Source organism: Polypterus senegalus, chromosome 5 (genome assembly GCF_016835505.1).
Source record: "Polypterus senegalus isolate Bchr_013 chromosome 5, ASM1683550v1, whole genome shotgun sequence".
Classification (NCBI taxonomy): domain Eukaryota; kingdom Metazoa; phylum Chordata; class Cladistia; order Polypteriformes; family Polypteridae; genus Polypterus; species Polypterus senegalus.
The window spans coordinates 50,757,302-50,772,162 of NC_053158.1; the positions used below are offsets into that span (position 1 = coordinate 50,757,302).

Here is a 14,861-nt window from a genome sequence, read left to right on the forward strand (position 1 = left end):
GATTTGGTCATTTGGATTATGTATTGAGACATTGTTTTTTAGGCAAAGCCTTTTTGCCATTCTTGTTCTTTTTGTTGTAGCCAAATAAATCATTACATTTATAAAGATTCAAGATCAGCTTTGTTACTCTTTGCTGAAGGTTTTGATGGTTTCTTTCCCTAGAAGGGCATTTCTATGTACTTTATAATTTTTTTAATATTTAAGCGATCATTGTGATCCTTGAAAGCCAGTTCCTCATTTTCAACTTGAGTGAGTTGAAGCCTCCCAGTGGAATTGAGAGGTTAGACTACATGGGTTGAGGTCTATTCTACAACAACAACAACAACAACATTTATTTATATAGCACATTTTCATACAAAAAAATGTAGCTCAAAGTGCTTTACATAATGAAGAATAGAAAAATAAGAGACACAGTAAGAAAATAAAATAAGTCAACATTAATTAACATAGAATAAGAGTAAGGTCCAATGGCCAGGGGGGACAGAAAAACAAAAAAAACTCCAGACGGCCGGAGAAAAAAAATAAAATCTGCAGGGATTCCAGGCCATGAGACCACCCAGTCCCCTCTGGGCAATCTACCTAACATAAATGAAACAGTCCTCTTTGTATTTATGGTTTTCACGGAAGGATTTGATGATGATGATGATGATCACGTGGACTTCTGGCTTTTAGTCCATCAATGCTGGGGCATCATGGTGCTTTGAGTAGGTTGGTGGTGGCGCAGGCCGCCACCACAGAGAAACCGGAAAAAGAAACAGAAGAGAGAGTAGGGGTCAGTTCGGAAAGTAGAAGTACTATTCTAGGCAGTCTTGGAAGGCCTGGCTTGGTTTTGAGCTTTAAGAAGGCTTCATACCCTTTTCACCAAAGCAGTTCAGTTTTACAATAACAGAAGGATTGTAGTTAAAATTCAAAGCAAAGTCTTTATCAGGAACCTAAATATCTAATGCCAAATCAAACCTGCTCACCTGACTCATTGTCAGAAAAGGAATCACTATATTTTCAAAGCCAGAAACTCAAATGCAGCAATCTCTTTTTTATATCCATAGGGTCTCGGGGTAAATATTGTCACATGTACAAAGTTCAGGGATCTTCATTCTGAAGGGATATTTAACGTAGGCCCATCCACAGTCTTGGATCAAGCTAATTCTTTGATGGCTTTTATTCCATTGTGCTTTTGCATAACGGCTTGGACTTCCGGAACCAAGCCCTAGCTAAATGGTGGCGCCTACAAAAAAATAAAATAGCAAAGCAGTAAACATCAGACAAAATAAGAATAAAAATTGAATTTGAAGAATAAACCTTTAAGAAAGAAAATAAGGAACACTCTTAAATATCTATATTCTAAACCCCCTATAACCACCTTCATATGTTAGGAGAAAAATGTATCTGTTGAGAGATACTGTGAATCATACCAGGTGGCACAAAAAAGTCACATATCACATGATGTCATTAGCTGTAATTATAAAACGTGGTGGCAATTATATGGAAGTGTCTGAACAACTTTTTTTTTTGTAGACAAGGGTACAAGGTACCCCTAAGAAAACATTTTGTGATTTTGACTATTTTCATTATGGAATTCAAATTTTGTTTAAAGTCTTGATGTCTCAGACAATTGTTCTTAATTGTTACCTCAATGTGTTTAACTTTTGAGCATTCCCATAACAGGTAAATTATATTTCAAAGTACTGGAAATTTTGTAAAATGGTATTTTTTAAAACACAAGATTGGGATTTTTGGCACAATGGATTGAGTGCAACTAGCAATGCTGTCTTGTAAATCTTGAGTCCTTCTGTATGGTGTTTGTATGTTCTTATTTAGTTTGCATTCTTACTGCATACTCCAAGGACTTCTGTTTCCTCCCATTTCAATTCTTCTTTCTTTTGTGACTGGATCTCAGTCAGTCAGTCATTGAGTGTGCAAGAATAAAAGCATGAGAGATTCTACCACCTGCTTTTATCCTAAAGGTTATTACTGTATAGACAGCTTGCCCACTACCCATGACTTTTATCAGTGGGCATCAAACTGATCACACAAGCTTTGAAAATGGGATGAAGAGATGATACAGTTATTTCCAAGAAAATGAAACCGTTGTTATCCCTCTGTACAGTAACGACAGTTGCAGAATCGTAATTTGCAGTAAACTACAAGCAGGAAGCTGAGTATCTTATTAGAATTAGTTGAGTTAATGGAATTATTAAAATTTATATATAACAGACACTTTTTCCGGTTAACATTGTTAACTTATTTTTAACTAAACCATATGCTGCTTCTTTCTATGTCTATTTTTATTCTGGGTTGCACAATTTGGTGGTGTTTTTCTTATTTCATGTTGATTAGATTGTTCGCAATCAAGGAAAGGCTTCAGAGAATCTGATTGAATTTCAAATGTGCAGTTAAATACATCCTTATTTTCCATGAAGTCTGTAGCTAATATACTTTTGTTTTTTTTAATAATAAAATCAATATGCACTGAACGGAAACATTAAGGCATTCTCTTAGTTCACTCTAAGGAATATTATATTTCACTTTCTGGGAACTTTTTATACAATGGAGTGCTTTACTTGATCTGTCCTAAAAATTGCTTGTGCTAAGTGAGAATGACCATGAGTGATGTTGTACGTTATGAAAAATAGACATAAAATTAAATTTAGTGAAAATGAGTCCTGGCACTCAGTGATAGTGTGCTCACTGTACACTGAAGTAAAATCTACTACTGGTTGATTGATTTATTCTAGTTGTGAAACCCAGAGTTATTCACAATGTTTTTATAAACTGCAAAATATTTTGAGCATTTATGTTTAAGTTTCTGCCAATAATTTGTTAATTTTATATTTTATTTGGCTGAAAGTTCCAAAACTGTTTTTTTTAAATTCCTTCATTTTATTTATTTAGCCCTCTCATCGGGCAGATTTCCTAGAGTAAAATCAGCCTGAGCTTGCATTTCCTTTTTTGCATTATTTAAAAATGGAACAGATACTAGGGTAAGAAAACAGAAGAATAGCATACAAATTGGCCAAGCAAAAGTACTCTGAATCTTCACTTTAGCTTTTAGAAGTATGAAATCTTATAAGGATATACCAGGCTTGGAAAATAGATGGATGGATGGATGACAACTGACCACAACTATTTTTTGTGAAGAAAATTTGAAAACAATGTTTGTGACAGAACCTGTGGCAGCTCATCATGACTGTGCAATGTGAGTAAAGCAAATAATACTGTCTTTATACAGTAAGTGCCACAAATGCATTGTATACAAACAGTAGGGATCTGGTACGTTGTTATTTCTGCCTATTATAGTCCAAGTTTCAAACTTACATTACAAGATTTATAATTTTAGGCTTTGAACATATAAAACAAGGACAACACAAACATTTGCAATTCTTTCAAATGCTTTTATTCATCAAGATCAAATTTAAATCAATCTAATCCAATTCAGTGTCGTGGAGGGCCTGTCCCTGCAGCACCGAGAGAAAGGTAAGAAATAACTCCGGACAGATTTTGGTCCATCTCCTAGCACACCCATACTCAACACTAGAGAACTTTAGAGTCATTACCCTTATTTATGAAGATGTTCTGTGACTTTTTATTCCTTTATTGCCACTTAAGGAAAGTCAAGTCTCAACCTGGAATCACATCTAAAGTATTGTACTTTTTTGTGTCTCATTTCTCACTTTACCTCATAAGGGCTGAAGGGGCCATGTCACACTGTTAGATAACCATATGGGCAATAAATTACAGCTATACGGTTTGTTCTGAAGTGTGGTGCTAGAGCAGAATTTTGTCCATGTAATATATTAATTAGAAAAAAAGTGTCTCCTTTGATAACTATGCTGCTTTATTCAGCCTCTTGTGTTTTTGATTCCTAATTTAATCTAATTTTTTATAATTATTCAATAATGAATTTTATTTTTTTAAGATTACTGTTCCAACTATTAAGACTCCAATACTCTAGCCCATACTTCACTTGCTTTCTGAGGTTCTTCTCCCTAAGTCATTTCAAAATAGTTTGAGCTTCAAACTGTTGTTCAGAAAATCAGACTCTAGTGCAAATGAAATACGTGTATTAAATTTCACAACTGGTGAACATACTGTATGTGTGGTCATCATTAAGTGATTATTTTGAAGAGTATATATTGTATAGTGGATTTGTACACCACAATATTCACAGTTTGTGCAAGAATGATAAATCCAATATTGTGTACATACTGTAAAACAAAATGAATACATCTTTGAACAGAAACACCAAGCAGTAGGCTAAAGTTGGCCAAAACGGATTTGTGGAGCCATTTGTCATGGTGTTCCTTCAGGTCAGGCTCAAGCCCTTCAATCTTTCAGGTAAACTCTGCTGTTTAAGTGGTCTAAAGGAACTATGGAGATCAGGAGAGCCTTCAAGACAATCATTAGGTTTTCTCCCACTGTTTTCTTCACCTAAGAGAGATGTTTTGGCCAAATTCCACTTCATTTCAACCTTCACTTTTCATGCTATACTTTCAGCAGTTTTTGTTAATTTTTTTTGTGGATTCCTCCAAATAAATATGCATACTTTGAAACCCAAAGATTTCAAAAATATCATGTTTTTCCTTTCACAACTAATAGAAAAAAAATCAACAATATGCTACAACACTATCTGTGTTTTGCTATGGGCACTGCCATTTCAGAGCAAAAGCATCAAGTCATGTGTTCCCACAGCAATCATTTCCTGAATTCCCCAGAGTGAAAGGTCTGTGTGCAGCAACCAAACAGAAGTCGATTAATACATTATATGGTATACACAACTGACAGCGCCTAATAAACTATGTTGATTTCAGTTCAAATTTTTTTTTTGTATAGTTATCTTTATTGAGCACAGGCTTACAGCATTGTAATTACAAAATGTTTTTAATATACATACTCAAAATAAATTGTAGATTCAGCTATTTCACAGTTCAGAGCAGATGCATTTTTCATATTTAAATGCATAAATTAGAACAGAACCTGCTAAATATGCAGTACATGCAAAAGAAGAAACTGGCCATTGTTCAAAAGAAGTAGTGCGCTCCTACTTCAGGAAGTCCGTACCTTAACTGAACTGTGTCAGCCAGGGTGTGCTCCCTTTTTATGTTGTCTTGGTTTATTTTGAAGTGTTTCCCACATGTTTATTTTAGTTATGTATTTTATGTTAATTCTGTGTTCTGTTTATTTGTTATGTATTTTTCTGTGTTCTGTGGTTGCCACTTTGACATCGCCACTCCTCTGAATATTTAAGCTTAGGAAAAGTGAGCTCAGAGGTGGTGCATGGTAGTTGTAAAGGGGTTCTTTGTAAGTATTGTATTTTTTGCTGGATTTTCTGGGGCTTCTGCATTGGCTTATGGGTTGTGTTCTGGGGATTGCATTTTAGGCAGCTCCCTTTTCACTATTTGGTTACTTCTGTTTTTTGTGAATAATCCCGCATTTAGAAATATTCTTTGGTTTGGCTTGTCTGTTAAAGCCAATTTTTTTATTGCTTCCTTTCTTTTGAGAGACATCAAAGATATTTCAGAACTGTTAAAGGTATTTTGCACTTTAAAAGGCACTTTCTCTGTTTCTGGTCCTGGTTAGGGTGAGGCTAGCTTGGACAGGCCAGTGAAGAACTTGGCTTGTTCTGGTGGTGAATTTGAAGGCCCCACATGCTTTTTCACTATGGTCCTGACTCCAAATCTCCATCCTGGGTATGACGTTAATCTGCATCCAGCCCTGCATGTAGGCTCTCCAACCAGCAGGGAAAAACCTGGGTGTTGGTGGCAGAATTTGCACTCCAGCCACCATAAAAAACTTCATACTGTTCTACTGCTGAGGTGTCACCTGTTGCATGGCTGCACTCAGGTCCTAATCTGGGATCCTGAAGTGGTTTGTCATGTGGTGGGTGAAGCAAAGCGCTGTAACAGCACATGCTCCTAACCTCTCCTCTGACTCCAAATCATGACAGATGGCTGCATGCTGCTCTGCAGTGTCTATGCGGTCAGAAGTTTTCTTTATTTGTAAATACCATTACTTCCATGTATTTTAATGAAATTTTTATAACACTACTTTAGAGTTAAAAATTCAGGATGTAAATCCTTCTTCATTCAAAAAATGCTAGGTCTGTGTATCTATTTTGAAATTTGGGTTTGTTTAAATTGGATATTACCCCCTGTTTATTTTCTCCACTTTTTGTTAGCCAATACGAGATGTAAAAGTTTCTTTTAGCTTGTTTAGATACCTGTCTGATTTTAACAGTGCGAAGTAAACTAAATGACCTGGGTGCTCTCTTACTACCCAGTGAATGTCCTGCAAATGAAGGCATCCCTGCCAAAGAACATGTTTATGCCTGAGCAAGACAAGTTTAGAAGCTAAGAATCTGCAAAATGAAAAATTTTGAAGTCTGAGGAATCCTTTTAAAAATGAAAATAGCAATGCAGTGAATGGAGATGAATAGGCCTTATAACTAAGTAAAATGTCAGAAGCATTTTGCTGAGCATGCAGGCCTCTCAGAATAGATTAAGATTGTTTGTTGACTTCAGTCAGCATCCAGATAATTCAGAGCCTTTAGCCTGTACCTATGTTACGCATTTTTACTATTTGATTTGCACTTGTCATTATAAGTTGCTGGGGGGAGCATGTGGTAAGGGAAAGAAACATTTAAATATAAGAGGCCTAATTATGCAGTGTAAGCAGTGTGCTGTAGCAAATAAGAAGCAAGACCTGAAACACAAGATTATAGTTTCCAATCTCACTGATGGGTCAGTTAATCTGCCCATAACAATGTGTTACTCTGTTAATTGTAGTGTTCTGTGTATGTAATATGCTCTTAAATACTATTTATTATAGCTTCTTAGTACTATAAAAATGAAAGAATTGCTAAATTAAGCAGAGGACAAAAAAGAACACGTTGAAGTGCTTGACACTGTGCAGAATTTTTACATCCATTAGTATGATTTACCTCCACATTTGTATTTTAGTTTCACAGTCCCCACAAATAGTTTTCCCCCCATATAGTATTTAATTTATATTTCACCACATGTTCCACTGATTCTGTCATTTGAATAATAAAAATCATTGGACAGTAACATTTGTTTTTTATTTTTCAGGTGTTGCAGTTTTTCTGAACTTATATTTGAATCTGAGGAAAGAAATGTTTCCATATTATTGCACTATATTTAAACAGTGAATACCAGTTACTTCATAATCAGTTAATAAATAAAAGATAACATTATTTAAAATTACCTTTGGTAGAATTTCTACCATTGATTAGCTCTTGTAATCTCTCCCTTCATTATTTTCTCCCTCTCCCCCCCCCACCCCCTCTCATTCCTTTTTGAATAATCACAATAGAAAAGTCAAATCATTAGCTCTGCAGCTGTTCTTTTTTCAGAAATGTTATGTTCGTTCTTGTAATTAATTTCAAATGAATATACTTATTATTTAGCAAGGTGAAATTGATATATAATTTATTTAAAAGAAAAAGTTTTTATGTCCGTACATGAAAAGGTCTAACAAAAATTAAACTACCTTTCTGTATATTAAAATCAGTGGTAGTCATTCTATCCTGTAGCAACATTAAAAGCACATTTTTTGCTATTAAGAGAATTGTTAGACTGAGCATCATAGTATTTGCTATTGGGAAATCCTATCAAAATTCTCATTATATTTCACATTTCAAGTTTTTTATCAGGTACATTGTGATTCAAGCTTTTTTTAAATAAGACTATGTTGTTGTTTGATCATCATCATCATTGTCAAGCCTGCTTAATCAAATTCAGGGTAACGCATCAATCCTGACAGCAAGGTAGAAAATAAACCCACTTACAGTGCATCCGGAAAGTATTCACAGCGCATCACTTTTTCCACATTTTGTGATGTTACAGCCTTATTCCAAAATGGATTCAATTCATTTTTTTCCTCAGAATTGTACACACAACACCACATAATGACAACGTGAAAAAAGTTTACTTGAGGTTTTTGCAAATTTATTAAAAATAAAAAAATTGAGAAAGCACATGTACATAAGTATACACCAGGACTCTTCCTAGAGCTGGCCGGCCATCTAAACTGGCGATTGGGGGGAGAAGTGCCTTAGTCAGGGAGGTGACCAAGAACCCGATGGTCACTCTGTCAGACCTCCAGAGGTCCTCTGTGGAGAGAGGAGAACCTTCTAGAAGGACAACCATCTCTGCAGCAATCCACCAATCAGGCCTGTATGGTAGAGTGGCCAGACGGAAGCCACTCCTTAGTAAAAGGCACATGGCAACCCACCTGGAGTTTGACAAAGGGCACCTGAAGGACTCTCAGACCATGAGAAACAAAATTCTCTGGTCTGATGAGACAAAGATTGAACTCTTTGGTGTGAATGCCAGGCATCACGTTTGGAGGAAACCAGGCACCGCTCATCACCAGGCCATTACCATCCCTACAGTGAAGCATGGTGGTGGCAGCATCATGCTGTGGGGATGTTTTTCAGCGGCAGGAACTGGGAGACTAGTCAGGATAAAGGGAAAGATGACTGCAGCAATGTACAGACATCCTGGATGAAAACCTGATCCAGAGCGCTCTTGACCTCAGACTGGGGCGATGGTTCATCTTTCAGCAGGACAACGACCCTAAGCACACAGCCAAGATATCAAAGGAGTGGCTTCAGGACAACTCTGTGAATGTCCTTGAGTGGCCCAGCCAGAGCCCAGACTTGAATCCGATTGAACATCTCTGGAGAGATCTTAAAATGGCTGTGCACCAATGCTTCCCATCCAACCTGATGGAGCTTGAGAGGTGCTGCAAAGAGGAATGGGCGAAACTGGCCAAGGATAGGTGTGCCAAGCTTGTGGCATCATATTCAAAAAGACTTGAGGCTGTAATTGCTGCCAAAGGTGCATCGACAAAGTATTGAGCAAAGGCTGTGAATACTTATGTACATGTGATTTATGTTTTTTTATTTTTAATAAATTTGCAAAAACCTCAAGTAAACTTTTTTCACGTTGGCATTATGGGGTGTTGTGTGTAGAATTCTGAGGAAAAAAATGAATTGAATCCATTTTGGAATAAGGCTGTAACATAACAAAAACAAACTCAATCTTAGCAGTTAACTTAAGCTACATACTTTTGAGAATATGGGAGGAAAACTCAGAGGAACATCCCAATAGTTGCAAAGAAAACATGCAAACTCCAAAAGAACAACGTCTAGGTGCGGAAGCTGAACTGTGCATGCGGGACACAAGAAGTGGCAGCACTAACTACTGCAATACTGTGCTGCCATAAATATACTCAGAATGACATTTGTATGCAGTATAAAAATAAAGTTGTTAAGTGTATACATACAAGGTAGGAAAACAGAGCTAGATACAGGTTGTAAACATCAAAAATCTTTATTCCATTTTCTGAGTTTGCTATAGAGGTTCAAGAATAATGAACATGTTTTCTCAAATGAATAGTTTCCCTTCAGTTAGAATCTGAATCTACAGGTTGGACCCCTTTAGAGATACCTTCTACGAACTGCTAGGCTTCATTCCAAAAGGTCTAATCTGCCAGATGCTAGCAAACACAAGTCTCCTTTTTTCTCTCTCGACTTTGCTGTTGTAGGCAGTATAAAGTTCCTCCAGACATCACAACTTTTAAATGCTTTCTTCTCTTATCAAATAACGAAGAAGTCATAATTCTGCATCTGGTTTTCTATGTTAATTTAACATACTCAATCATGGATACATAATCGAAAAAATAGCTGAGTTAATGCATTGTTTTAAAAACAGGAAACACGAGACACACACAAAGACATTTTTGAAATCGGAGCAAAATCTCAAAAATATCTACTCTGTAAAATCAAAACTAAAATGGCCAATGGTAATGTTTAAGAACTGAGACAGTGATGCAGTCCTAACTATGTATAAAGAGCCAATTAACAGAAAGAAAAGCACTCTGTAAATATAATTTATTATTATTAATTAGTGTGATGGATGCCACACATGGGCAAGCATCCTGATTGGGATAGGGCAAGGTTCACATTAGAGGTACAAGAAGAGGTTTAGTTAAGCAAAAGAAGGTTAAGACATGATTAAAGTGTTTAAATTTATGAAGGGAATTAGTACAGTGGATCGAGACTGTTATTTTAAAGTGAGTTTATCAAGAACACAGGGACACAGTTGGAAACTTGTTAGGAGTAAATTTTGCACAAACATTAGGAAGTTTTTCTTTGCACAGAGAACCACAGACATTTGGAATAAAACACCAAGTAGTGTTGTAGACAGTAAGACTTTAGGGACATTCAAAAGTTGACTTGATGATTTTTACAAGAATTAAGTGGATAGGACTGGCAAACTTTGTTGGAGTGAATGTCCGGTTCTTGTTTAGATTCTTCTAAAAAGAAAGGTAAGGAATGTCCTGCTTTGGCTAGGTGGCAAGCAGGAGATACCCTTGTGGGACTGTGTTTATGGGGGTCCTGGCTGGGGTGGACCAAAGATACCTACCTGACCAGGAGGCCAGTGTAGTGGAGAGGCAATCAGCGTGGACTGTCTGCTCCCCAATATGTTAGATGCCAGCATCCCTGGGCTTCAGCACCCACACAGACATCTGCAGGGTATGCTGGGAACTGTAATGCTGTGATTCAGCCCTTTTGGGTTCTGTGGGTACCGCTAAGGGGTGCTACTAGGGCTAATGGTCCCCACTTTTGCAAACTTTTCTTGACCCGGAAGTGCTTCCAATGGGCTATACCTTGGCAATGGAAGCACTCCCTAGTCCGGTTTAAAAGGAGCTACTCTGCCCTAACCAGGAACTCAGCATCGGGAGGCAGAAGACAAAGCTCACTGGAAGGAGAGGGAAAGATGTTGAAACATCTGTGCTGGTGGTACTTTAATTGTAGCTTTCTGTAAATTAATGTACTGTGTGCAATAAAAAGGACTATAATGGAACCCATTACTGTGTATAGTGTAAGTGAGTCTGGGATTTGGGGCTCAGTGGCACCTCCTTCTGGTTATAGTATAGTAATTTTAATATTCTGAGGCTGTCTTCAATGAGAAGATTAAACTGGATTTTTTTGAATTGGGACGTGGTACTTTGGGGGTGATATTCATATTGTTCTATAAAATAAAATGTCTATACAGTGTTGCTTTCTAATGTTTCATACTGCTAAACATTGAGCACATATTCTATTTAAAGAGCCAAATATATAAAATAAACTGTTTATCCTATATCTGTTCCAAAGGTCTATAGAATTGTATTAATGAGTTTTCTTTTTTATGACAGCTAATAAATCTGCAGTAAGGATTTAAAATTTGATCATAAAGTTTTCATTTTGATGAATTTTACTTTTTTACATTTTTAAAAGCAATCCAAATTTGAAATAACATATTTTTTAAGCGAACCACTACAATTAGTTGTTCCTTAATTGATGATGCTGAAAATGTGTTTTGTTTAGAGTTCCAGCAGGAAATGGAGCCAAAGGTAAACTGCACCAAGAAGCTACGCCTTCACATCAAGCAGGACCCATGGAATCTCCCCAGCAGTGTGCAGAATCTAACACAAACACTTGCCAAGTTTGCCGAAGGTCAGTGATTCTAGAATGCCTGGTGCGACTTTTTTTTATAAAAGCAGGAATACATCCATGCATGTTTGTTCTGATAGTTTCTTTCATGTGGTATCTTCCTTTCTGTTGTCATGTGTAACATTTATTCATAAACAAGAGAAGATGGTTAAATATCCATAGTTTTATTTTGGAGCCTTTGGAGTCTTGGAAGATTAAACATTTCTGGTTTTTAACATGTTCCTGCCAGACTGACTTGTTCTTTGTGGCAGACTGCACTTGACTAGTTTTGGATTAATAAGTGCTTAATGTTTTAGATGGATTGTCATAGCACATGCACCAAGGCTAACATTTTAAAGAAAATGATCTCTTGACCCCTCAATGGTAACACAATAAATAAGAATTTATCGTTTAGAGTTAAAAATGTTAACCAATAAACAATAAATAAAGTGAAGAGCCATTAAAGCTTTGAAGCAAGCAAGTTTGTTTTTTTTTCTTTTTCATTTTACAATCATGGTTATATACGAGGTGTGACACAAAAATAACCAGACTGGGCTTGGGGCTTTCCTGAAAAACTGTCTGGAGGTCGGCTGGACGTGAATCATAGAACTATATCCTCTCATACACACTCTATCAAACCGCGGACTGGCTAGGTATATCCTGTGAATAGCCCAGTCAGTATTTACGCATTAATCGCTGCACAAGTTGCCGCAACAATGTTGGGTGAAAAAAGCGAACAGCGAGACAAGCCAAGACAACACTCCTGCACACAGTGCTTTTTCTTTAAACAGTTTTTGACTGACAAAACATTCCTCTCCTCAATCATCCTCCCTATTCACCTGATTTACCTCCCTGTGATTTTTACTTGTTCCTGAAAATCAAAAGTGACTTGAAGGGAACACATTTTTCTTCAATGGATAAAGTGAAGACAGAAACGGCAAGCCTGTTGAAGAGCCTTAAGCAAGAGAACTTCCAGCACTATTTCAATCAATGGAAGATATGGTGTAGAGATCGGGATGGGGAGTATGCAGAAGGTGACAATGTTTAGAATGCTGTAATTCATCAATAAATATATGTATATATATATATTTTTTTACCAATCCGGTTATTTTTGTGTCTCACCTCGTATTAATTCGCCACATAAAATTGTGTTCCAAAGTTTTATTTGTAAGTTTTCAAAATTCCTTCTGTGTTCTTGCAGCTCATATTGGGACTAATAGATACACAGGTCCATAGGCCAATTAAAAAGCCTTAAAACTTAACAAACGCATCACTTTTTAAAAGCACAAATGTTATCAAGCATTGATCTGCATCTTAAGATTGCACACAAAACAGCATATATCCTTGTTGTTTTAAGAAGGCAAAACAGCAAAAAAGTCATCTCTGATAGTTATCACCAGCGTGCAGATAAAAAAAAAAAACCTTAAATGAGCCTGATGTCCCCCAATACAGGATACTGTATGAAATAATAGAAATAACGAAAAATTCATTACTATTTGCAAGACATTTTGATAGAAGACAAAGTGCAAAGCATCGGCACAAACAGTTTGGAGAGCCTTCAGCGTGACTTCAAAAAGTAGAACGAGCCAGCAGCTTCAGTTATGAAACACTACTTTGAATTTTCTGCCTTTAAAAAGACCTACGTATTTTTTCCGACTTTTGACTTGATTTGGGCATTTCCGTTTTGTTTTGACAAAATATATGATTGCATGTTTCTGACTGCATGCTTGACTGCACAGGTCAGGTTACCTTTTTGGCCACAATAATCGCTCCAGTATAGTTGACAGAAGTTTTCCTAGCAAAGTGAACATCATGGAGTATGCTCATCACTAATTATTATATACTATGATTGTGAAAAAGTAACTGACTTTGAAAATCCCCAACTTATCCTTTTGTTTTTTATGCATTGAAAAATATTTATTCACTCTCCAAGTGTATATGAGACGATGTTCAGGAAAAAAGACAAGTCTAATGTGAGATCCCCTCCAGAAGCTATGGGATGGAAGACCACTTATGTATTACTGACACCTAAAACGTTCTTCATAAAGAGTTAACTGAATGTCCTGGATGGCTGACATGTGGCCAGTCTTGGTTCAGACTTTCATTTTGATGTTTTAGTAATGGCCAATGGTGATATACTGGTGTCTAACTGAATTATCAGTTTAACTAGGCTACTTCCAGTTGAAGTTGTATGGATGTTTGGGTACATTTGCCATTAGAAAATTATAATGGATTTTCTTATATTTTAAACAAATGACAATAATTGCCTGAACATGCACAAATGGATTAAGTGAATACAGATTGAAGGTTAAAATGGTTTTAGGGTGGGCAGGAGGAAAACCCAAAGTAAAAGGTGATTGATACCTGTAGTACTGTATACAGTTTTTACCTCCTGGGTAGAAAAGTGCACATTGTAGCACCAGAAGGAGAAGTGTAACTAGACTGATACCACGACTTTTAGACCATTAGAAAATATTGAAGGAATAAAACTTATTCAGTTTAGGAGAGTGGGGATTTGGAAGTGACATGACTGAAATTTTTAACATTTTGAAACAGATTACAGTGAATCAAAGCTCTTAGTTTAATAGTTCTTCAACAAGAACATGGAGCCTCAGATAGAAATTATTAAGGGTAAATTTAAATTAACACCTGAACGTTTGTGATGAGGAAAAAAGCAAACACCACACTCCAAAAATCAACCTAAGTCCATGGACCCGTAGACTCGGATCCATGGCACTATGTGTTTGTAGATCTATCCACTGTGATGCCCTAAGAATCAGCCACATCCTCATATCTTGGCATAGTTTGCTTCCTAATATCCTGAAACTGTGATCATTTTTAAAAAATGGAATAATTTCATGGAGTCAATTACTGTACAGTATGTAAGCATTGAGTGTTAAATAGTAACTTAGCAATATCATCATCTCACATCTATTATAATTTTACTGTATTATTCAGTCTTTCCTTTTTCTGCAAGATCCCAGTTACTTTGACTTTTATTTCACAATAAAATTGGTACTAAGATAAATTTTGCTCTTGGCAGAAAATCAGTCTGCTGCAAAATACAGACAAAAACACCCAAGCCACACCTTGGCCATCTAATGTCTCCATTTAAGTGTAGCATCACATTGATGGATGGTTGAAGAGAACCTGAACAGTTAGAGAACATTCATACTAATTCAGTTAGATAGATAAAAATAGCTTTATATGACATAAGGTTTTATGCGAAAGGCAAGTACTGCAATGTGATCATTCTGTATTGCCCACCTACAGATTTCTTTGGAACTTGATATTTTTGCAAATGTATACTTTTGGTGTGAACTTGTAGTAAGAACTATTGATTTATTGTTGATGAAAGACA

At 36.4% G+C, this 14,861-nt stretch overlaps 1 protein-coding gene across 2 annotated transcripts in view; it reads left to right on the forward strand.

Moving 5' to 3' along the window:
* The window catches only part of prex2 (phosphatidylinositol-3,4,5-trisphosphate-dependent Rac exchange factor 2), a 512,388-nt gene that overhangs the window by 393,864 nt on the left and 103,663 nt on the right, over positions 1 to 14,861 (forward strand). For both annotated transcript variants that reach the window (XM_039754613.1, XM_039754614.1), the window contains exon 30: positions 11,396 to 11,524. In XM_039754613.1, the coding sequence (XP_039610547.1) occupies positions 11,396 to 11,524 (129 nt within the window). The remainder of the gene's footprint in view (positions 1 to 11,395; positions 11,525 to 14,861) is intronic.